This window comes from Nicotiana tabacum, chromosome 18, assembly GCF_000715075.1.
Source record: "Nicotiana tabacum cultivar K326 chromosome 18, ASM71507v2, whole genome shotgun sequence".
NCBI classification, from domain to species: domain Eukaryota; kingdom Viridiplantae; phylum Streptophyta; class Magnoliopsida; order Solanales; family Solanaceae; genus Nicotiana; species Nicotiana tabacum.
In genome coordinates this window covers 160,044,858-160,069,072 of record NC_134097.1, presented here as the reverse complement: position 1 = coordinate 160,069,072, position 24,215 = coordinate 160,044,858, and the positions used below count along the sequence as shown (strand labels likewise).

Sequence of the window (24,215 nt, the reverse complement as noted above, 5' to 3'; positions counted from 1 at the left end):
GATCCTCTCAATCTACCTGGTTCAAGGGTTTTACCAGGCAATCAGAGCTACCGCTGTTATTAAGAAAAAACCAACAGTAGATATTAAATCAGCTTTCACCATAACTAGAACTAAGTTTGTCTTGTCAATAGTTATAGTTTACTACTCTTTCTATATGTTGGCACATTGACCAAATTAAGAGCATGTAATACGTGATGAAGTCTGCATGAGATCTGTAGCTTTCAAATTGAAGATCTTTTCATATTCAGAATGTGAACCTTATAATTACAAGGGATTGACCATAGTGTAATACAATTGAAATAAACAATTAATAATCAGATAGTAATTTGATATCTCTAACTCACCTTATAAACAAAATCCAAAACGGGAGCATAGTTTGTTGCAGATCCATACCTTTTGCCTTATATGTGCATGGATCTCAAAGTAAGCTACCCGAAATCCGAATGTTGGGCTATTGGCAATTCAGTTTACAGACATGCTGCTGCCTCTATTTCTTGTTGAAGCCGAATAGGGACTTGATCGCATTGATGGCGTTCTCGTTAATGAAAGATTCATCGAACTTCTTCAGGAGAGGCTCAAAATCCTCAGACGTCCTTAGATTGGCAAGATCAGGGTCTGTCCTGATTCTCTGTTAACAAGCAGCATTTGGAAAATTTTAATCAGGTACTACACCGTAAAATTTCCTGCAAACTTGTTGCATCTATCTTTTTCTCATTTACCTTAAAATCATCAAATCCTGCATCCATTGCATCCTCCAAGGCAGATAACCCCGCTTGAAGCTATCATAGGAGGTAAAGACTAAAGAGAGTCATTTCGAGAACCAAGATCCAGTTTATAAGAGCAATTTATTATCAAAATGAATTCATGGTCAGCTAAAAGCTCAGCCTACTCAAAAAAAATATGCAGTCAGCATTTTAAAATTCGAGAAAGGTCAGCTTCCAATCAAAATGGTGGGTACCACTGAATAGAATTAGCCAAAGATTTGCAGGTGAATGTAAACCTAATAATAGAAATACGATTTTGTTGAAAGTACTAATGCTTACCTGATTAAGCTTGGAATAACAACAGGCGACATTGTAACTTGCCACAGCAGCTTCATTTCCAGTTGGTCTTGATCCTAACACAGACTCAAATTTTTCTAGTGCTTCTTCATATTTGCCATTCCTTTTACCATTCAATACAAAGAAGAACGTATGGCATTAATATTACTATCGCAACACCTGCATATGTAATGCATACAGGAAGCCAACAATCCATAACTATAAAACTTTACATGAATGACGATAAGCCAGTGCTAGCATGAGAAACAACAACACAACAACAACAAACCCAATAGAATCCCACAAGTGGGGTATGGGGAGGGTAGTGTACGCAGACCTTACCCCTACCGTGAGAAGGTAGAGAGTTTGTTTCCGGTAGACCCTCGGCTCAAAGAAAGATGATGTTCTTGACAATTTTGAAAATACCCATATGATAGGTATGGAAAAGATAGGAGAGTACAGAACTAGTCAAATGATTGCTTCAGCCTTACTTAGAAAGTTGCAGTCCTTCACGAAGGTCCTTTTCTCTTTGCTCCTTTTGTTCTTTCTTCCTCCGAGCATTTGTCAACTGAGAACATCAGAGTTTGAGGCATCACATGCAAAGGCAAGGCAAATGTCTAAATAGTAATTTCGATGTAATCGTGTATATGTGGAATTTGAACCTTCTTTACTCACTTGAATCTCCCTAACTCTATCACTAATGAAACCAGCATTCCTCTCTGCTCTGATAATTTCCTTTTCTGTCAATTCACCTGCTTCCTCCACCTTCCCTGAGAAATAATGGTGGACGATATAAAAAGGCTAAGGAAACCGATTTATATGAGTATGAGGTGAGAGGGATATAGATAACGTATAAAGGAATAATCAGCACGAAACCAAGTGAAACAGTGCCTAGGTTGGCTTAGATCACTTCAATTAACTAACCATATCTCTTTTGCATCTTCATGAGCAAAGGTCCAATTCTCTGTCTGATAGTGTACATTGTTCTTCCATATTCAGCAGCGGGCCATATTTCTTCTCCAAACACTGCACTGAACAGATTTTGACATTGTTTCGATCACATTCTTTGGCATGCTATTTTGCACATGCATAAATACCATGGAATGTACAAAAAACCGAACATGAAACACAGATTAAGCCACATCCACAGTAACATAACACATTATGAAAATTTCCTCGGCAGCCCAGTTTTTAACTTTTTATAACACAGAATGCCAAAAAATTCTATCTGCCCTATCCTTCTCCTTTTAATTTCTTTAACTCTTAGAATGCCAACTCGACCTAAGGTAGTAGTTAGTTTTGATAAGTCATGGATAATGGATGGGTTACAACTTCATAGTAACTAGTAGTATTTTCCAACGCCACATAAAACAACTAGCAATCAGCACAAAAAAAAACGAGTACTTTTCTTTCATTAGAGAATTAAAAAAAACAAAAAGGCAGGAAGAGAGAATACCTGGTGGCAAGGACTTTATCACCGACAGAGAACATGCCAGTCTTGTCGGCAAAACCTCCAGGGGCAATGGCATCAATGTAAGTACCCCCATCTCTGCCTTTGGTAAATTTCAGGCCGTAAGGCTGCACAATCTCTACTTCATACTCTTCGTACTGCTCTTCTTTTTCCCCCTCTGCTTTTGCAGCCTGAGATTTAACCACCAAGATTGAAGCTTTTCCCAAATGGGTACTGCAGAAACTCCTAAGAACTGGCAGATGATTCTTGACCTTAAGCAAAGAACAGGAAGATGGGTTTTGCTTGGTTTGATTGACCTTGAGCAAAGAACAGAGTGAGGTGTAGCTGCTTGTGGTAGAAGCCATGAATAAATGAATTTGAATTGCTTTTCAAATGCTGTTGTTCCAAAAGTGATCATTCAGGATTTCATTTTGTTGCAAAAGGATTACCATGGCTGTGACTAGTGGCTCTAGTAGCCCCTTCACTTTGTTTCCAATTTGTGGTGCCACGTCCACGAGTTGATGAGTTTGAGATTTTGGGCTGTCGGACTCAAATATCGGATCCTGACATTCTTTGTACAATTGCGTGAGCTGGCCATTTTTGGGTCATTTAATTTAGAGAATAGCCAGTGTATTTGTAAAGTAGTTAAAAAATAACTATGTATGTGAAAATCATTTACACCCTCCAACTTTGCTCAAAAAATCAAACTCCCCCCCCCCTTAACTTTTAACAATAGTCATTCTCCCCCTCTTATCCTATGTAATATCAATTTCACCCTTGACATTTTTTTTCTCCATCTATATAATACCTTTTTATATTATATAGAATAATATTTTATTTTTTAACATAGAAATTTTACCTATAATTTAAATAATTTTCCATCTTAGTATATATTTTTACTTAATTAGTTCATTAACATTATTTAGTAAAATAATCTTTTTATAATTTTATTACAAAATCTAGCGCTATGTTTTTATGATTGTTATTTAAATATTGCGCGCATTAAGTGTGTATGAATATATGTATGTATGTGAGTGTGTATATGAATATATTTAAGTTTAGCTCTCTCTTGTTTCTATCATCTATATAGATAAATGAATTTCGTCATTAATGAAATAATTTTTAAATTGTAATTTAGAATATATTTGGAATATAAATGAATAATCTTTAGAATTCTGTTATAAAAGTTATCTCTATTTTCATTTCATTAGTGAGGATCAAAACTCATTTATCTATATAGAATTCTATTATAAATTTATCTCTATTTGTTATTAATTATTTTTGCATTACTTTCCTTTGAATATGTTTATAAAGTTTCTACTCCCTTTTATTGTCACTTTATAAATATATATATTAGAGCTTCGATTGCTATAAAAACTAAATTATGTTTATTTTGCTCGTTTGATCTATCGAAAATAACTTCTTTACTTTCGCAAGATAGGGGTAAGGCCTGTATACATAACCCTCCCCAAACTCCGTTTGTAGAAAAATACTGGATATGTTATTGTTGTTGTATGTTTATTCTGCTCATTTATTTTGCTATAGAATATATTATTCAATTACTATTTCTCACTCTTCTTTTCTCGTCTTTGAAATAACTTTTCTTCTTTCAACAGGTACTTTTGTTATATAAATTTAAGAAAACGAAAGAAATATCATGATTTTACAAAAGTTAAAAATTAAAAAGTAAAAAGGAAGAGAAAGGTTGATATGTAAGGGTAAGATAGTATTTAAAAATCCCAATGGACATAAAAGGGGGAGAATGATGTTGAGTTTTTCTTCCGCTAAATTTAGATATTATATTTTCAAACTTAAAGGAAATCGGGGGTTATTGATGTTATCGGCTTGCCTAGTATTAAGATAGACGCCATCACGACAGGTCAGATTTTGGGTCGTGACAGAGTTAAATTCCAGCACGGCATGTTAGAGTTCAAGCTTCTTCAAGCTAAAATCTAGCACAATGTATTTAGAGTTTTGCCAAAATGAATAAGATGAGCTCTTTTGCAACTTAAATTGCTTTCTCATACATCGAATGTGAAAAATAAGTGAATAAGAACTATAATAAAAATAAATTATTTCATTGACTACTCCAACAAGTAAAGTAAAGTGCATTAATCGGTATGAATGAACCATGTTCCTATGTATAGCAAAAAGGAAAAAGGACTCATCCCTTTTGTTTTGTTTTCTTTCCTTCCGCTGTTCCTTGAAAGTCTGTTGTATAAAAAAGTCAAATAGGCACAGACACAGTTCCATCTTGTCTTAATCATGTCCAGTTCTAAATCTTTGCTAAATAGTACTGTATACGGTCAAAATCAAGGAGCCCGATTTTGAAGTCATAAATTAGGCTATAAGTCCGAGTCTGGTGACTTGAAGTGGAGGTCGGACCCGACTGAAGGACACACACCTCGAGAAAGCGGATCGAAGGCCTGGCACGACCTACATCGAGGGCAGCACAATCTCGAAGACACTCAAGAAAGAGCGAGAATTTCTCAAGAACACATGGATTAGGGCATAAATTGAAGGATAAGATTTGTAAGAAATGGTACAGGTTCGTACTAGGTTATTGTACACATGTACCAATAGAATTCTTTACTACAATTAAGAATGTACTATATTGGGGATTTCTCCTCCTATATAAAGGGAACTCCAATCATTTGTAAAAGATATATTATACACAGCAATCGAACATTCTACTCCGCTTTCTTTGTTTAACGTGCTCAACAATTGTTCTTTAGCTTCATTAGCTTTATTTCATTGTTTATACTTTATTGGCTCTTAGCTCATCTCGAGGTCCTTATTGCTCCAACAATACTGGTTTTGTTCATCAGTTCTTCTTACTTAAACTTAATATTACTTATATATCTACTGGTATTAGAATAAATCACATATCTTTAAAACCACAAATTATCTTTAATTGTTACTCACATTTTTCGAGGTAAACAGTTTGGCGCCCACCGTGGGGTTAAAGATAATAGTGATTATTTTAGTGCTAGTTTTCTGATAACACACGTTATTCTTCACGCCTTTTCTTATCAAAAATTCTTTAATTTCAGGCTAAGATATGTCTAGCACACAAAACGCACATGCTCATGACAGTGAGGGACTTGGAGAAAACAGTGGTATAGGGGTCGGTGTACCACCCATAAACCCCGAGGGAGTGCCAAATATAGAGCCAATTGATATCAGTTCACATTACGCTCTAAACACGGACGCAGGTACAGACCCCGTAAGGAATGCGCATAGGGAGCCCGAGCCGGAGACCAAGGAACGCCAGCAATGGAAGAAGGGGGAATCAGCCTCCAATTGATATTCGAGATGCTGCAAGCTCAGCAAGTCATCATCGCTCAACTTCAGAGTCAGAACAGAACTCCAAACACTGCCAAACCAGTGAACGCCCGGCATACAGAACCAGCGCTTAAAAGGCCCGATGAAAGCGACTCAGCGACTGACCCCACAATCATGAAAATGCTAGAGGAACTGACTAAGAGGATCAAGTCAGGAGAAAAGAAGATAGAAGACAACGATAAGAAGGTGGAAACTTATAACTCCCAGGTAGACCATATACCGGGAGTACCTCTAGTTTTGAAAGGTCTAGATGCCAAATTCATACAAAAACCTTTCCCCCCAAGTGCGGCTCCAATGCTCATTCCCAAGAAGTTTCGCATGCCTAATATACTGAAATACAACGGAACAGCTGACCCTAACGAAAATATTACTTCATACACTTGTGGAATCAAAGGAAATGACTTGAACGACGATGAAATCGAGATAGTATTATTGAAAAAGTTTGGGAAAACATTGTCAAAAAGAGCTATGATCTTGTATCACAACTTAGCTCCTAACTCTATGGATTCATTTACTATGTTGGTGGATGCCTTCGTGAAAGCACACGTCGGGGCCATAAAGGTAGCCACAAGAAAATCGGACATCTTCAAAATAAAACAAAGGGATGACGAGATACTAAGGGAGTTCGTATCCCGATTTCAGATGGAAAGGATGAAATTACCACCGGTCTCTGATGACTAGGCAGTTTAGGCTTTTATGCAAGGTTTGAATGAAAGAAGCTCGATTGTATCTCGACAACTAAAGCAGAACTTGATTGAATATCCAGTTGTGACATGGTCGGATGTGCACAATCGTTATCTGTTACACCCCGATGACATGTCCTAACTCCACCATTACAGATCCCAGCCACTATACTTACGGTAGCCTAGGGAAAACGCTAACACAAACAGCAACCAACTATAAGCAAAAAAAAAAATAGTAACTACATGCACGCTACTAGAATGACTAAACTAGTACAAACTGCTACTAGTTAGAACCAAATGTAATGTTGTGAAAGAAAAGGTCACCAAATGTTGGGATTTAGCGGTATAAATTGGTTACGTAGATGTGTAAGCTGTGAATACACATCCAAGAGAGGATGAAATTAAAAAGAAGAGATAATCAAATTACATAATAAATTACGCATGAACTTTTGGAATTTTAGTTGGATGATAGAGAATTTAAGATGCCAAAGTCGTGCAATAGAAACATACAAATGTAATATACTTTTATTGCCACAAAATTGTAGTGCCAATAGAATACGATTGGCACTTCAAAGTGTACTACAGAAGGATAAAAGAATTTAGGGGAAAAAAAAGAAATGTAATATGAGATGATAAAGAAGTCAAATGTTGTGAACCTATATTAAAGCGAAGATATTAATATTACTACTTTCGAATATATTTTAAATTATACATATAAAATAAGAAAGTTTATGAGATTTTCTTTATTTTAAAAATAGAAATTATTTTCTCACATGAAAAGAAGGTTATTTTTTTACCATTTTAAGAATTAAGCGTACGAAAATTGGCATTTTTTTATATGAGATTAGGAAAATTATAAGTCATGTGTATTTTTTCATGGATATTTTAATAAAATAATAATGTATGTATTAATTTTATATGGTACCACATGACCACGATAGTAAAGTATATTATAGTAAAATGTATAAAGTATATTAAAAGTAAATAGTATTTTAAGTAATTTGGGATAATTTTTAATTACGTGGGAAATTAGTTAATTACCGAATAACGGAATATTTCCTAATTATCTAATAATTGGATAAAAATTAAACTTACCCACCCATCCCCACGTGGCAGCCCCTTACCTCTAATTAATGACTCATGGTCATTTTTTTAAAAGAGGTGGCATTAGAATACTAAGTTAGGCAAAAAGTGGTGACAATTCTCAGAGCTGCAGGTCAAAAAAAGTTAGTGTTCTTGACATGGCTGCTTCTGGAATTCATCCAAAAACATACTGAAGAACTCAATTCCATGGCTGAATACAACGAGCCTTTGATAGCATTCATGGCTAATTTGCCACAAGAAGAAAGAGTTGTCTTAGTAGGTCATAGTATGGGTGGCATCAACATTTCTCTTGCCAGGGAAATGTTTCCTCAGAAGATTTGTGTTGCTGTTTTTGTCACTGCTTTCATGCCTGGTCCTAACCTTGACATTGTTGCCGTTAGCCAACAGTATAATCAACAAGTGGAATCACATATGGATACTGAATTTGTATATAGCAACGGGCAGGAGAAAGGTCCAACCTCCCTCCTCCGTGGCCCTAAAGTTTTGGCAACCAACTTTTATCAACTGTCCCCTGCTGATGTGAGCATATATCAATTATTGATTTTCCTAATTTTCACAATTTTTAGTTTTACATATGATCACCAAATAATTCAAATAAAACGAGCAAAATACGCAACTTTCATAAATGACTCTATTCATAGAAATACTAGGGATGTCTATATTCTTGATTTCCCATGTGGATTATTATTATATATTCTGTTCATGTATCGCAAAAATATGCAAGTTGGTAAAGTTTATTTTATGATATTAATCAGAGGCATAATTATCTCATGATGTACTGAGAGATTTTACTAACGTATTTCATATGCATTTCATGTATTTATACATGCACATTGACCCATGACAAGATGGCATTACATACGCGTATATATGTAAATATATGTACATGGGATATGGGAAAAAAGTTATGACATTATATACGCAGCACCACCTGATCAACCAGTATACATTGATGATTTTGCCCACAGTGACACCAGATGGCGTTATATACGTGTATATATGTAAATATATGTATATGAGATACGAAAAAAGGTTATGACGTTATATACGCACCATCACCAGATCAGCTGGTATACGTTGATGATTTTGCCCACAGTGGCACCATATGGCGTTATATACGCATATATATGTAAATATATGTATATGGAATATGGGAAAAAGGTTATGGCGTTATATACGCACCACCACCTGATCAGCCGGTATACGTTGATGATTTTACCCACAGTGGCCGAGATGATATGATAGGATGCCCTCAGAGGCATGATGATGTTATAAACACATGTACCTATACACGACATGACATTCATATGCATATGCATGACACTATAAGTATTTCATGATTTACATAATCATCCAGACTTACAGGGTATAAACAATCAGTTTGGCGAGCCCTCATAGTAGACGAGGTTAGCATTCAGCGAAGGATTGGTAAGACTCCACCTCATTCGAAGTGCATCTATGTCTATAAGTCATCGTGTCAGAGTTTTGCTACAGACTTATGGGTAGGCCGGTACCCTGTCCCATTTTATGTCAAGTAATCTTAGAGTCTTTGTAGACACAAGTTTATTATGTACAATATGTCAGAGGCCTTGACGACCCATATGTATTCATATTTTATGAACGATGGTTCATTGGTGTAATATTTGCCCACTTAGAATTGTACATTACGAGGTATGGCTATGTTGGCCCATGATAGTTAAAAAAATAATGAATGAGTTACAGAGTGGTTTGCTTGGGCCAGTGCGGCACCGGGTGCCAACCACGCCTCCCAAGGTTGGGGCGTGACATTATCAGTCAAAAATTAGGGTCGAAGACAACCAATTAGGAGCCCCCTCGGGCTCAGTTCATCCGATCACATTCGCAGCTAAGCCCTCGAGGGACACAGATCGGGGATCAAGATTTAACAAAGAACGGTATAAACCATATGCCAATCAAAGGAACAATGACCCAAGCCACAACACCTCTCGGAGCGGTCAAAGAAGTGACCGAGATCAAGGTTCTCGGGGGCTCATAAGCAAGAGCGGGTTCGATAAGCACGCCGACCCCGCTGAGGTCCCTCGATTATCAGAATACAACTTTATCATAGATGCATCAGGAATCGTCTCAGCTATTGGGCGAATCAAAGATACTAAGTGGCACAAGCCAATACAGACCAATCTCTCCCAAGAAACCCAAAATTGATGTGCAAGTATCATGGCACACATGGTCATAGAACGGAGGATTGCAGACAGCTAAGGAAGAAGTGGCTAGGTTATTCAATGAGGGCCACCTTCGAGAATTCCTAAGTGATCGGGCTAAGAATCACTTCAGGGAGAGGGATGCAGGCAGAAAGAATGAACCTGAAGAGCCTCAACATGTCATTCACATGATCATCGGTGGAGTCGACGTCCCACAAGGACCTATATTCAAACGTACAAAAGTATCCATAACAAGGGAGAAACAGACTCGGGATTACATGCCCGAGGACACCCTTACATTCAGCAAGGAAGACATCGAGGCTTTACTCAACCTCACAATGATGCACTAGTAATTTCTATCCTTTTAAATAAAGTTCAAGTTAAACGTGTTCTCGTAGATCCAGGTAGCTCGGCAAATATGATCAGGTCAAGGGTCGTGGAGCAGCTCGGGCTGCTCGATCAAATCATACCGGCATCTCGGGTCTTGAATAGCTTTAACATGGCAAGTGAAAAAACGAAGGGAGAAATCATCCTCTCAGTCAACATGGCCAGAACCATATAAGACACCAAATTTCATGTCATCGAAGGTGACATGAGGTATAATGGTTTGCTTGGAAGGCCGTGGATCCATAGCATGAGGGTGGTGCCATCAACTCTTCATTAGATGATGAAGTTCCCAATGAAGGATGGCGTGAAAACGGTATAAGGAGAGCAGCATGCAACTAAGGATATGTTTGCAGTGCACGACTTGGCACCGGTATCGGCACCATCCACATCGAAAAAGTCGAAGGATGAACAGGTGGCCAAATAGCAAGCACAGCCCATGCCCTCGGTTGATCCCGATAGACAGGTGTGCGGGTTGTTGAGGAGGAAGAAGAAGATTTCCTCATCCCCCAAACTTTTGTTGCCCCCGAAGAATCAGATGCGGCGAAGTCCACGGTCGAAGAACTCAAGCAAGCCATATTGATCGAGCATCTTCCCGAACAAAAGGTATACCTGGGGACGGGGTTAAACCCCGAACTCAGGAAAAAACTCATTCAGTTTCTCATCAATAATATTTATTGCTTTACTTGGTCCCACTTAGATATGAAAGAAATCCCACCGGAGATAACTACCCATCGACTAAGTGTTGATCCTAAATTTAAACCGGTGAAGCAAAAGAGGAGACCTCAGTTCGAGGTAAAACATACATTCATCAAAGAAGAGGTAACCAAACTTCTCAAAATAGGATCCATCAGGGAAGTAAAATATCCTGAATGGCTAGCTAACGTAGTGGTAGTCCCTAAAAAGGGGAATAAACTTAGAATGTGTAGACTACAAAGATTTGAACAAAGCATGCCTTAAATATTCTTTCTCATTACCTAACATCGGTAGTTTGATCGATGCTATGAGTGTCCACGAGATCATTACCTTTCTCGATGCCTACTACGGGTACAACCAAATTCAAATGAACCTAGAGGACCAGGAAAAAACTTCATTCATCATGAAGTATGGCACGTATTGTTATAATGTAATGCCCTTCGGGCTAAAAAATACAGGAACCACATATCAACGCCTTGCTAATAAGATGTTCGAACATCAAATAGGCAAATCCATGGAAGTTTATATTGATGACATGCTAGTTAAGTCCCTGCGCGCAGAGGACCATTTGACCCATTTGCAGGTGGCATTCGACATCCTAAGAAAGTACAACAAGAAGCTAAACCCCGAGAAATGCACTTTTGGAGTCGGCTCAGCCAAGTTTCTTGAGCTTCATGGTATCGAACAGAGGTATCGAGATCAACCCCGATAAAATCAAAGCCATTGAGGAAATCACCCTGGTGAACAATATGAAAGTCGTACAATGGCTGACCGGACGAATAGCCGCCCTAGGTCGATTTATCTCGAGGTCATAAAATCGGAGCCATCACTTGTTTTTCCTACTCAAAAAGAAGAAGAACTTCGCATGGACTCCGGAGTGCCAACAAGCCTTGGAAGAATTAAAACGGTATCTCTCGAGTACACCCTAGCTCCATACTCCAAAGAAGGATGAAACACTCTATTTGTATCTATCCGTGTCCGAGGTAGTGGTAAGTGGCGTGTTGGATCGAGAAGAGCAAGGTACATAATTTTCTGTCTATTATGTGAGTCAGGCCCTAGGAGATGCTAAAACTAGGTACCCACATTTGGAAAAGTTAGTTGTTGCATTAATAAGCGCATCTAGAAAATTTAAACCATATTTTCAATGTCATCCTATATGTGTAATGACTACATACCCGCTTCAATTTTTTTTGCATAAGCCCGAATTATCGGGCAAATTGGCCAATAGGTCATCAAACTTGGAGGATATGATATCGAATATTAGCCTCGAACGGCTATCAAGTCTCAAATTTTGGTAGACTTCGTGGCCGACTTTGCACCTGTCCTCGTACCCGAAGTAGAAAAAGAACTTTTGCTAAAAACGAGTACGTTATCGAGGGTTTGGACCCTCTTCACATACAGTGCCTCGAATGTGAAAGGATTCGGGCTTGGCATCATTTTGAAATCACCTACAGGCAGTGTTATTAGTCAATCTATCAAAACTTTTAAATTGACTAACAATGAGGCCGAGTATGAGGCCATGATTGCAGGTCTTGAACTAGCCAAGGGCCTTGGAGCAGAGATCATCGAGGCAAAGTGTTATTCCCTTTTGGTAGTAAATCATGTAAACGAAAGCCTCGAGGTTCGAGACAATCGAATGCAAAGGTACTTAGACAAACTTCAAATGACATTGCACCGCTTCAAGGAATGGACACTGGATCATGTACCTCAAGAACATAATAGCGAGGCTGATGCACTTGCAAACTTGGGGTCATCGATCGAAAAAGACGATATCGTCCCGGGGGCTGTCTTACAACTATCGAAGTTGGTGGTCGAAGAAGGCCATGCAGAGATTAATTCAACAAGTTTAACGTGGGATTGGAGGAATAAGTACATCGACTACTTGAAGCATGGGAAGCTCCCCGCGAACCCAAAAGAGTCGAGAACACTTCGAACCAAAGTAGCTAGATTCTCTCTCGATGAAAATGGAACGTTGTATAAAAGAATCTTTGATGGACCACTGGCAGTGTGTTTGGGACCCGGGATACCGATTAAGTATTATGAAATTCACGAGGGTACTTGTGGGAACCATTCTAGTGCAGACTCTATGGTTCGCAGGGTGAAGTAGGATATTATTGGGATAGTATGGAAAGGGATACCAAGGAGTTCATCCGAAAGTGTGATAAATGCCAAAGATTTGCATCGATGATCCACCAGCCCGGTGAACAACTCCATTCGGCTGTATCCCCATGGCCATTCATGAAATGGGGGATGGATGTTGATACCCAATTTTTCTCAAAAAATATTTTAAATTGCATAAATGTCTTCAAAATCATGCATTGATTAGCAATTGATATTTTTCACAATTTTTATATATTTTTATTAATTTATCCAGCATTTTATTTCCAAGAAATAATTACAAAATTACCTTACAAATTATTTCAACAGCATTTCTTGATGTAATATACTATTTTTGGTCTTATTAAGACCAAATTATTTCATAATTAGCCAAATTGGCACATTTTGTCTATAATTGCAATAACTTTGCAATTATAGCCCAATCATACAATTTTGTACTATTTTCATCCAGAAATTAATCATGTGTATTTTTTTTAAATACTAAATAAACATTTTAAAATTATTTTCTACGCATGAAATTCATTTTTATAATTAACAGCTATTTTTGTAAATTGTTTTAATTAATTTACATTGGGTATTTAACAAATAGCCACTTGCATTTCAATTATAGCCTAATTAAATCAGACCCAAACCCAATTAAAACGGCCCAAATACCCTAGACCCAATACCTTATCCTACCCGACCCAATCCCTTATCTAATCTGGACCGTTGATCAATTTTAATCAACGGTCCAGATCTCCCCTTTCCTTAATTAACCCTAGAGACTACCCCCCCTTCCCCCTCATTTCTCTCTTTCACTTCGTCGTTACACTCTCCCCTCACCTCTCAAATTCTCTTTGCTAAAACCTAAAGCTCTCACTGGCCGTCGACTTACCGGTAACAATGGTGGTCTCACCACCATCCCAACCCCCATGTTTCTTTCCTACGCCGGGTTACTGCTGCCTTGAGATCCTCAAAGGAACCAGAGGCGGTTCAACTTACCCTCATGGTTTTTCATGTCATTCTCAAGCCAATCTTGGCATGTCCGAGTAATATCCTGCCATCTCCGGCTAGAACCTATGGTTTCTAGGCTGATTCTCTTTCTCCTTGGGTTATCTCTCTGAAATCCTAACTATTAGCTCTTGATTTCTTAGATCTGGGTATATTCCGAGTTATTTTGTTGTTTTTAAAGATTTTCCGATTTTTCTAAAACGACTCTTCATCTTCAAACCATGGTTTCTTAACGCCTTTTCAAAATGGCTTTTCCTTCTGATTTTAGTATTAATCTATGATTTTCACTATGTTTAAACGTTTATTTGAGTTTTCTCTTTTTATGTGAGTTATTATGTTGAAAACCCAAAGTTTCTTGGTTTTAATCCTGGATTTTGAGTCTGTTTTGTGATAATATGTTCGTTTAATCTGTATATGTGCTTGTTTCTCATGAGTCTTATGATTTTCTGTGGTTTTACCCTATTTTTGGTTCATCAGTGTCTCTGACTTTTACTTCTTCCGCCTATGTCATGTTTATTCTATTAATTCATGCTATGCTCTATGTGAATCCCTAATTTTGTGTCATTTTACCCTATTTGGCTTATTATGGTTTCTGATTCTTGCCTATTATGTGTTTATTCCGCTTGTTCTCATAAATTTGTGTCAATTTCTCCTAAATCAGTACTATTTGCTATTTTTGAATCTTTGAATCTCTGTGACTGATCCTTCACTGATTTCTTATGATATTCTCTACTGATTTTAACCTTTAAGATATTTTCTTACCTTAATCTATGGTCGAGCATGCTGTCAACTGATTCTTAAGTATTTTCCTTGATTAGAATCTGCTGAACCTAGTCTCTATTACATGTTGTGTACTTGTACTATGCTGAAAATATTTCCTTATTTGTTGTATTCAGCCTTATGTGATTTCCTTCCTTATTTAGTATTTGCCTGTTACCGTTTAAATTTAACTCCTTAATTAAAGGAAGTACTTATACTGATTTGATTCTAATTAGTACATAGTTCCATAATTACTGCTGAACAATGATTCTTACCTTATTTTCTACCTGTTTTCAAACTATAAATACCTTGCTCTTTTATTAGCACAACGACACGAACACATTGGTTCAAAAACTCTCTCTCACACAAAAAACTCTCTTCTGCTCTCTTTTCTCTGGTTACTTGCTATTGTTCTAAGTCAGTCAGCTGCAAGCCAAGGCTGATTACTCTACTCTCTTTTGCTCCTCACTTTGTGTTTACTACCTTCTTTATTGGTATGTTCTGATTTCAATTCAAGTTCCAAAACAATATGGTCCTTTTATTACTTCAATTCATCCGGTTTCTAGTCTGCTTTTCCTTATGTAGTCTGTCTCTATATGATCATTCTCTATCTAGTTTCTGGTATGAATCTCCTTGTAAAGTAGTCTGCACTCCTAAACTTGTATGATTCTCGGATTGATTTTAAATTATGTTTATCCTATACTGAACCCCTTAAGTATTTCTTATTTTGTGACTATGTCTAGTTAGTGTTTCTGAGCATATCTGAACCAATTCCAAAGACTTCTGCATGCTATGTGTTTACCATTATGTGTTTTACCTGTCCCCAATTCTCATTTACCCCTGTGTGAAGGCTTGTGGTGCTAAACCTGTCTTGGTTCTTTATTCTATGTGTAATGCTGAACCTATTTTGGTTTTGAGGTTGGTCTGTTGTTTGTTGATTGCCCTACTCTTTTCAAAATTGTCTTATTAAATAACTCCTCTATCATTTTACAAAACTATTTTCAAGTCTCTCTTCAAATTGTTTTCCTACTTAAACTTTTTTTCAAAACTATGTCAAGCACTCTCACTCCATTTTTAGATCCCTAAGTTTTGCCCCTCTAATGTGTGACTGCTTAGGGATCCCTATGAGATCCCTCTGAACTCTGATACATTAGAGTTGGCCCTTCCACACTGCACTTACTCAAATATGGTTGTGAAATCTGGGTGTGAGCACTGCCCGGGATCCCTTAAAGTCCTTAGGGAACTCTAACACACCCGGATATTGAGAAGGGCTATGAAACAATCTGAGCAGTTGAGGTTTTGAAAATCTGGGCCTACTTGTATGCTCCCTATAGTGTAACTTCTTATTTTTCTTTATCTATTAATGTAATTCATTCAATGGTTTGTAATATTCATTGTAAACGAATATTGGGGCTGGCTAGTGAAAAAGGGGAGGGTAACTATACATGTTATCAAAGGGTAGAAAACATTTTTAGGTTTATATTTTTCTGTATGTGCATTAGAATTCATGTTTAGGACCAATACATGCAAAACATATCATGCATTAGATACCATGCTTCTAGGTTTCATGTATACTATTTTTAGAATCTCATTTTGACATCCTCATTATCACTTAGAAATCCTGTTTCTAGGATAAATGACAGCATTAAAATAAACTGTTACTTATGCATATTTTGAAACCATGATGTAACCTGTTGTTCATTTACAAATCCCGCTTTAGGAATTTTACATATAAACCATTCTGAACCTTATATGTGCATACTAGATACCATATTTAGGATCTCGTTCATACTCGCTCAGTCACACCTAATTAAACTACTTATGCATGAAAAAGGATATAAAATAGTCTCACATCTAATTATCCTGTTTAAGTAAAATTAGTAATAATTCTGTATCTTGTAAAACTTAGAACATCATGCTTTAGGTAAAATATCTCCTACCCTGTTTTAATAGTTCTGGTAACAATTATGCATTATCCCACACCTAGGCAAGCCTTAGGTAATAAAATTTCTTATAAAACTGGAAACTACCTCTTTGTATATACTGCTTAATAGTTAACAAGATTAAAATCAGTTGACAAACTGATTAGGCCCATGCTTCTAAGTTTAAAAAAAAATCTGCATGTCTCTTGTATTCTAATACTCATCTAGACATCATGTCTTAGGATCCTATTTAATAATACTGCCCTTGTTTGTGTTTGAGTCGTGTTGTTTACATGCATTATTTGTGGAGGTATGCTTGAGCCTCTTATTTGCTCTTTCCTACTTTTATTTGCTAAAGTCCTATGTGTTCTTGCTTGTTGCCTTAGTATTTTCTCTTTTAAACCTTATGGATCTATCTAGAACTTCCTATAGGTAGAGGTCCTAGTTTCCTCCAAGACCATTAAGAAGGGTCGGGTAACAGCACTCATAGAGATCGTTAAATAATATTAGCTTAATAAACCACTAAGGGGTAGGAAGGGTAGATATAGATATGATGACTACACGCTAATGTCATGTGTAGCCCCTCATTGAGGAGTGTTTACCGGACATTGCGTGGGGTGATCCTGTAGGCTAACCAACCTAGGACCCCTCCTTCCCAAATTCCCTTTAGTTTTCATGTGTATACAATTTGTTTAAGCCTTTCCTTTTTCTCATTATTTGAGTCATGTAATGTCCGAAACCTGCTCTTATTTGTAGTTATGTGTTTAAAATTATTTATTTATGAATGGACTAGTTCATAAGTATAAGTTCGATCGGGACCCAGCATTGTGGACCGAGAAGGGTGCCTAACACCTTCCCCTCAAGGTTATTTCGAGCCCTTACCCTAAATCTCTGGTAATGCAAACCAATCCAAGAGTTAACCACTCTGAGTTCCCTAACGCACCACAATCCGTTAGGTGGCGACTCTTTAAATACCCAATTCCCAAAAGAAAATGAGTTATTATCCCCATGAACGTCGGAACCCGGACTTTCTCCGCGGAGTAAAAAAGGGGGCGCGATAGCGTGGCGACTCTGCTAGGGATACCTTTAGGCTCTTACCATAACGAGCTTGTCTTTTGTGAATCAGTCCAAGCATGTTTTACCCCGTCCCCTCTCCCCTTATTTGAATTTAATTGCCTATTTTAAGCATTTATGTTTTTTTTTCATGAAACTAACTTGTCTCTTTGTTTTTCTTTTCCGTAACTGTATTTAAATTATTTAAATATTGTATTTATTTTTCCTACGTGCAAATAACTGACTACATGCTATTAATTGCTGCATAAATCATGTTCCACATCATATTCCACTTGTGTGTATCAAATCCTATAGCAACGCTTAATGAGTGGTTGCACTCTTCCTATTTATTACCCTTAAATTCGGAAAGGCTTATTTACGGTAAAATTAGTCGATTGGCGGTGCAGTCGATGGTTCCGTGCCTTTCCCCCTCAAGTTGTCTGCTTGAGGGTACCAGTCTAAAACCCTATAGTAACCTTACTCTGATCGAAATTGTGCATGTATTATGGTCAAACCTAGTCGGATCAATTATGTTGTCCACATAATGATCCTTTAAGATGAGCCTTATCCAAAAGTCCACTGGGGTCTCCATAATTCCAACAGACACAACCACATTCTGTGCATTAATTTGGAGAACGAAATGCCAATATGCTAATCATGAATTTATAAATAGTCAAGTCGGGTGGGGGAGAAAGGCCTAACCCTTTTTGTTTTGCAGAAAATGAGGAACGAGGTCCCCAGCTTCGGTATAATTAGTACACCCTTACTCTTGCTAGACTGGTGGAGGAATCTTCCAATAGATGACCAAATCAATGAATGGAAAGAGAGGGTCACTAAATCTAGCGAAAAGTTGGAATATCTGGAATACAGCCTGTTGGAATTGGAAGAAAAAGTAAGGAAGAGAGTTACTGACTGCCAGAACTATGCGGGAAACGAAGGAGGACATTTGGCAAAGGAATTCTTACTGATGAACCTACGCGAACTAGAGGATTTGATCGATAAGAGCATTTAGCCTAAGGAAGGTCCTTCCGAGACCAAATAAATTATGTTTACTTGTTTTCCTAAAATGTAATAAGGCTAAGTGCCAGTACTGAATTATTTTTATTATCTTAGTGTCATTTTGGGATTCTTCTATTTTTATATTCTGAAATGAAGCATTTATTGGCATTTAAAGTTCTCCAAATTTATTTGTCACTAGGCCTACCTCGGGCACAATAAGGTTCCCAAAGTAGGACATGAATTTACATTTCCGCAATATGTGTTTAAATACTGCAAACATTTCAGAATCCTTACTGACTTGTTACCTTTTATTTTTGCTTATTTTGATTATTCTCAACCCCTTAGGTTGGTCCACTCATACTGGCCTCGTCAGCATTCTACATCAGATCTAGAGGCCCTCCACCTCCTCCTCCTCCAAGCAACACAAAAGGCAGAGGAAAAGCAAAAATGAACGACTTAAGTGGTATACGAAAGGAGAATGTTGAGAACGCAAAAACCTCAGATGGCCGTAGTACTCCGGCACCAAATGATCTAGTCCTGAGATTGTAATAAAAGATATTGGAATTACAAGGATAACTTGAGCAGGTTCGCAACTTGGAAAACTTGTCACTCACCCTAAATGTCCCCGACATCTACCAACAAAACACAAAGAGCCCAACACTTTCCCAGAACGCACAAAACCAACATCCACAAAATCCTCCCGCACCAAATCAATATGAAAATCCACCCCAAAATCTCAATCCATTGCCAATACCGACTCCGTCACAACATCACCATCAACCAATTCAGTACTCACCAACCACCACTTACCACACTCCCCAAAACACACCACAACCCATTCCCGATCCACAAAACTCCACCAATAACCATCATTACACCTAAGTCCCTGGCACCCATCAAAACAACCCTATATACGTAGAAACCGTACCTCACTTCATCCAACCCATCTCTTATACACCAGAATCCTCCGAAAAAGTGTGATGACCCAAAAGGTCATAACTTGCTTTTAAATTTAATTCTATATTCTAAGGCCTTGAAAACCTCATTTAGCATCACCTCGATTTGCGTGCGTAGTCTGGGCGCGTAGTCGGAAAGCCTAAATGTGAAAATCTGTGAAAAATGATAAGTTTTGACTGTAAAATGAATTAATTTGACTTCGGTCAATATTTTAGGTAAACAGACTTGGACTTGTGATTTGATAGTCCCGAAGGAAAATATGAGACTTGGGCGTATGCCCGGAATCGAATTCCGAGGTCCCAAGCCCGAGAAATGAATTTTTAAAGAAAATTATTTTCTGAAATTGTTTAAAGGATTTTGAAATGAATGTTGATTAGAACATGTTAGTATCGGGCCCGTATTTTGGTTACGGCACCCGGTATAGATCTTATATGTGGTTTAAGATAACTATGTGAAGTTTGTAAGAAACGGAATCCGTTTGACGTGATTCAGGCCGTAAATGCAAAGTTTGATGCTTTAAGAAGTTTTGAAATATTTCATTGATTTTGAGGTTTAATTCGTTGTTATTGAGATTATTTTGGTGATTTGATCGCACGGATAAGTTTGTATGATATTATTGAGTTAGTACGTATGTTTGGTTTTGAGCCCCGACAACTCGGGTTTGTTTCGGATGAGTTTCGGAAGGTTTTTGGAACTCAAAAGTTGCAGGTTTTTCTAGTTTTTGGTGTTCGCAATGTGTTATTTGTGCTGAAGGAAAATTCCTTCTACTCGAACACGTAACCCAGGTCGTGAACGTGAAGGCTTATAGCCTGGGCAGGGGGAGGGGTACTATACCCTATGCGAACGCGACCACCTGGACGCGAACGCGAAGGCTCGAGGAGTTACTTCTCCGCGAACGCGAGCCCACTTACGTGAATGCGAAGGTCTCTCAGGACTGACTCATCGCGAACGCGATGAACCTGTCACGAACACGAAGACCATTTTCGCCCAGTTATTTTAAGTTTCAAAAACAGAACACACTACGGTATTTCCACAATTTTTCATAAACCTCATCTTCTCCACACCTCTTGGGTGATTTTTAAAGAACTTCTTCACCATAACCTCTTGGGTAAGTAATATTTGACTTGTTTTCTTCCATTTTTATCAACACCCACTAGATTTCTAGGCCTAAAACATGTGATTAAGGGTAGAAAATTAGGAATTTGGGTAGAGTTAGGGCTTTTTGATTATTTGGGAATTTGACCTCATTTTGGAGTCGGATTTGAAAATAAATTATATATTCGGGCTCGTGGGGTGAATGAGCGATCGGGTTTTGGTCCGAACCTTGTATTTTGACCAAGCGGGCATAGGGTCAATTTTTGACTTTTTGGGAAGAATGATTAGAAAGATATAATTAAGCATTAGAATTGGATTGTTAGAGTTTATTGACGTTATGAAGTCGATTATGTATAGATACAATTTATTTGGAGCCAAATTCACAAGGAAAGGCTGTGTTTGAGGCTTGAGTTGGCCGTGAAAGTTAAGTGTTTGGTCTAACCTTAGCTTGAGAGATTAGGAGTTGAGTCCTATTTGCTATGTGGTAATTATTGAGTACGACATATAGGCATGGTGACAAGTATCTATACGTTGGTGTCTAGCATGCCCGTGAGTCTTTATATTGTGATTATAATGACTTCGTTGTATCTTTCATGCCTTGGTGATGGTTTCTATTTGTTGTATAAAGTTTGTGGAAAGAATTGTGACCTATGAACATTGAGTAGTGTTGGCTCAAGTTGTATAATAAATTGTGAAAGTATAAGTGACAATTGAACTTTCAGAGTATTGGCTCGAGTTATGAAATAAGTTGTGAAGGTATAAGTGATAATTGAACCTCTAGAGCATTGGCTCGAGTTGTGAAGTGAAGCATGAAGCAAAAAAATGAGAAAGAGAAGAGATCATTATGTTGTCACCCTTGCCGGGCTATTGTTGATTTAATTGTTATCTCCCTTACCGGGATATTGATGTTGTTCCCCTGCCGGGATTTAATTGTTGGCTTGTTGCTTCCTTACCAGGATTCTTAGTACAATTTTTTTTCATTTCCTTGCCCTATTGTTTAGGATTGTTGTTTGGGTGAGGAATAGAGTTAAAGCACGAAGGGTGATGTCGTGCATTGTTTTTTTTTGTGAGGATAGAGTGTATAGCACGAAGGGTGATGTCGTGTCGTACGATGTACCATTCCGTGCCTATTATATTGATTTCATGGTAAGGAAAGAGTGTAAAGTACGAAGGGTGATGCCGTGCCGCACGATGTACCATTCCGTGCCTATTGTATTGATTCTTATGGTGAGGACGAGAGTAAAAGCACGAAGGGTGATGTTGTGCACTTGTCCTTGATTTACCCTGATTCTTGCTGATAATTGAATTATGTTGTCCTTTACATTTATTTACTGATTTTCTGTTGTTACTTGATTTTATTTCGAGGTTACAGATTCCCTTACCCTATTTGCCTTGTGATTGTTGTTTGGGTGAGGAAGAGCGTAAAGTACAAAGGGTGATGTCGTGTATTGTTTGGATGAGAGAGTGTTAAAGCATGAAGGGTGATGCCGTGTATTGTTTTGGTGAGAGAGAGTAAAAGCACGAAGGGTGATGCCGTGCACTTGTCTTTGATTTCCTAATTTTTATTGATAACTGTGTTACGGTTTCTCTACACTAAATTGTTGGTTTCCTGTTGATACTTGTTGTACCCCGCAGCATGATTTCCCCTTCCTATTTTCAATTGAATCGTGGTGAACCTCATACTTATTTGTTGCTCTTTTGTTACTATTCAATGTTTCCCCGCAACATGTTTTCCCCCTCCCGTACTTGACTGTATATGACTGTTTCTTTCTGCACTTCTTTTTCTGCTGTATATAGTTAAATTGCAAATGTTTATTTGGTAGTCTGGTCCTAGCCTCATCACTACTTCGCCAAGGTTAGGCTGGGCACTTACTAGCACATGGGGTCGGTTGTACTGATACTACACTCTGCACTCTTTTGTGCAAACCCCAGTGTTGTAGACTTCGGACTGCAATGAGATTGCTGAATCTTGTTCATCAGGCAACCCGAGGTAGCCCTACAGGCATTCGTAGGCCTTGGCGTCTCCTTCTATCTACTTTCCTGTTTCTACATGTATTTCCAGAGATAGTGTTGTACTTAATTCTTTCATACCTTTATTTGTAGAATTCTTAGACCGTCTGTAAAACTGTGACACCAGTTTTGGATAGTCGAGACTCAAACAGTTGTAGTAGATATTCATTTTCAGATGGCTTATTGTTTTCTTCCGCTTATGTTATATTCCATCATTTAAATGTTATTTCTTCATAATTGTTAGAGAGAATAAGATTGGTAAAAAGGTAGATGGTTCAATAATTGGCTTGCCTAGCTCGCATTAGTAGGCGTCATCACGACTCCTGAGGGTGGGAAATCTGGGTCGTGACAAGTTGATATCAAAGCTCTAGGTTACATGGGTCTCACAGCTCACAAACAAGCTTAGTAGAGTCTGAGGTATCAGTACGGAGTCGTCTGTATTTATCCCCTAGAGGCTATAGGGTTAGGAAAAACTTAGTATTTATTCTTTCCTGTCGTGCGATTTTGATCTATTAATGCTAAATTGAAACCTCTACTCATGTCCTTTCGCGAATGGTGAGGTCATGTACCGCTTCCTCAGCCGAGTAGCAGCACAGACCAGTGATAGATCTGCTACATCTTTGGAGGCTTTGTGGAGGTTGGATAAGTTTCACCGAACTCTTCACTTCTTTGAGCGGTGCATCTTCTGAGGATCCCCAAGATTATCTAGGCAGCTATCATGAGGTTCAGGAACATGGGGATCGTGGAGACCAATGGGGTCAAATTTTGCTACTTTTCGCTTGTATGGATCCGCCAAGACCTGTTGGAGGAATTATTGATTGGCTATACCAGTTAGGTCATCAGCTTTGACTTGAGAACAAATCACGTAGCTATTTCTAGAGGAGTTTCTCTACATCACTCAAAGAGAGGTCTATCGGAGGCAGTTTGAGCATCTCCGGCAGGGTTCTATGACTGTTACTCAGTACGAGATCAGATTCATCGACTTGGCCCATCATGCTCTTATCATACTTCCCACTATGAGAGAGAGTGAGGAGGTTCATTGAGGGACTCGTCTAGCCCGCTCAGTTAGCTAGAGGTGGAGGTAGAGGTATTAGGGCTGGAGGTAGAGATGCTAGAGGTGGAGGTAAAGGTATTAGAGGTGGAGGTGCAAGTACTGTTCTGGTTTGTGGTAGGAAAGCTTCGGTTTTATTTTGCACCGTATCTGGTCATGCTTAGTGATTCATTGAGTACTCTTGTTTATGTGTCTACACCGGTGGGTGATTATATTGTGGTAGGTCGAGTCCATCGCTCTTGTATAATTGTGATTGGGGGTCTTAAGAATCGTGTAGATTTGTTGCTTCTAGACATGGTCGATTTTGATGTTATATTGGGGATGGACTGGTTATCACCTTACCACACTATCTTGGACTGTCATGCCAAGACTGTGACCTTAG

The 24,215-nt window shown here is 38.1% G+C and overlaps 2 protein-coding genes across 2 annotated transcripts; one reads left to right on the top strand and one right to left on the bottom strand.

Annotated features, from left to right (window-relative positions):
- Positions 1-215: 215 nt before the first annotated feature.
- Positions 216-2,985, bottom strand: LOC107832223 (protein MET1, chloroplastic-like). The gene is made up of 7 exons (XM_016660038.2): positions 2,497-2,985; positions 1,965-2,071; positions 1,716-1,810; positions 1,532-1,608; positions 1,044-1,164; positions 720-779; positions 216-628 (listed from the first exon to the last, which is right to left on the bottom strand). Exons 1-7 carry the CDS (start codon positions 2,853-2,855, stop codon positions 488-490), a joined length of 960 nt encoding a protein of 319 aa, XP_016515524.1. The 5' UTR covers positions 2,856-2,985; the 3' UTR covers positions 216-487.
- Positions 2,986-7,808: 4,823 nt separating this feature from the next.
- On the top strand, positions 7,809-8,200 carry LOC107832222 (methyl jasmonate esterase 1-like). Its single transcript, XM_075236486.1, has 2 exons — positions 7,809-8,141; positions 8,189-8,200. Exons 1-2 carry the CDS (start codon positions 7,809-7,811, stop codon positions 8,198-8,200), a joined length of 345 nt encoding a protein of 114 aa, XP_075092587.1.
- Positions 8,201-24,215: the final 16,015 nt, after the last annotated feature.

What these genes read in the sequence shown, in the direction of transcription:
- LOC107832223 (XM_016660038.2), bottom strand. Translation starts at nt 2,855, where the DNA reads ATGGCTTCTACCACAAGCAGCTACACCTCACTCTGTTCTTTGCTCAAG. An exon ending in GATAAAGTCCTTGCCACCAG is followed by an intron (nt 2,072 to 2,496) that starts GTATTCTCTCTT and finishes AAATCTGTTCAG; the next exon opens with TGCAGTGTTTGGAGAAGAAA. An exon ending in CAGGATTTGATGATTTTAAG is followed by an intron (nt 629 to 719) that starts GTAAATGAGAAA and finishes GCTTGTTAACAG; the next exon opens with AGAATCAGGACAGACCCTGA.
- LOC107832222 (XM_075236486.1), top strand. Translation starts at nt 7,809, where the DNA reads ATGGCTGAATACAACGAGCCTTTGATAGCATTCATGGCTAATTTGCCA.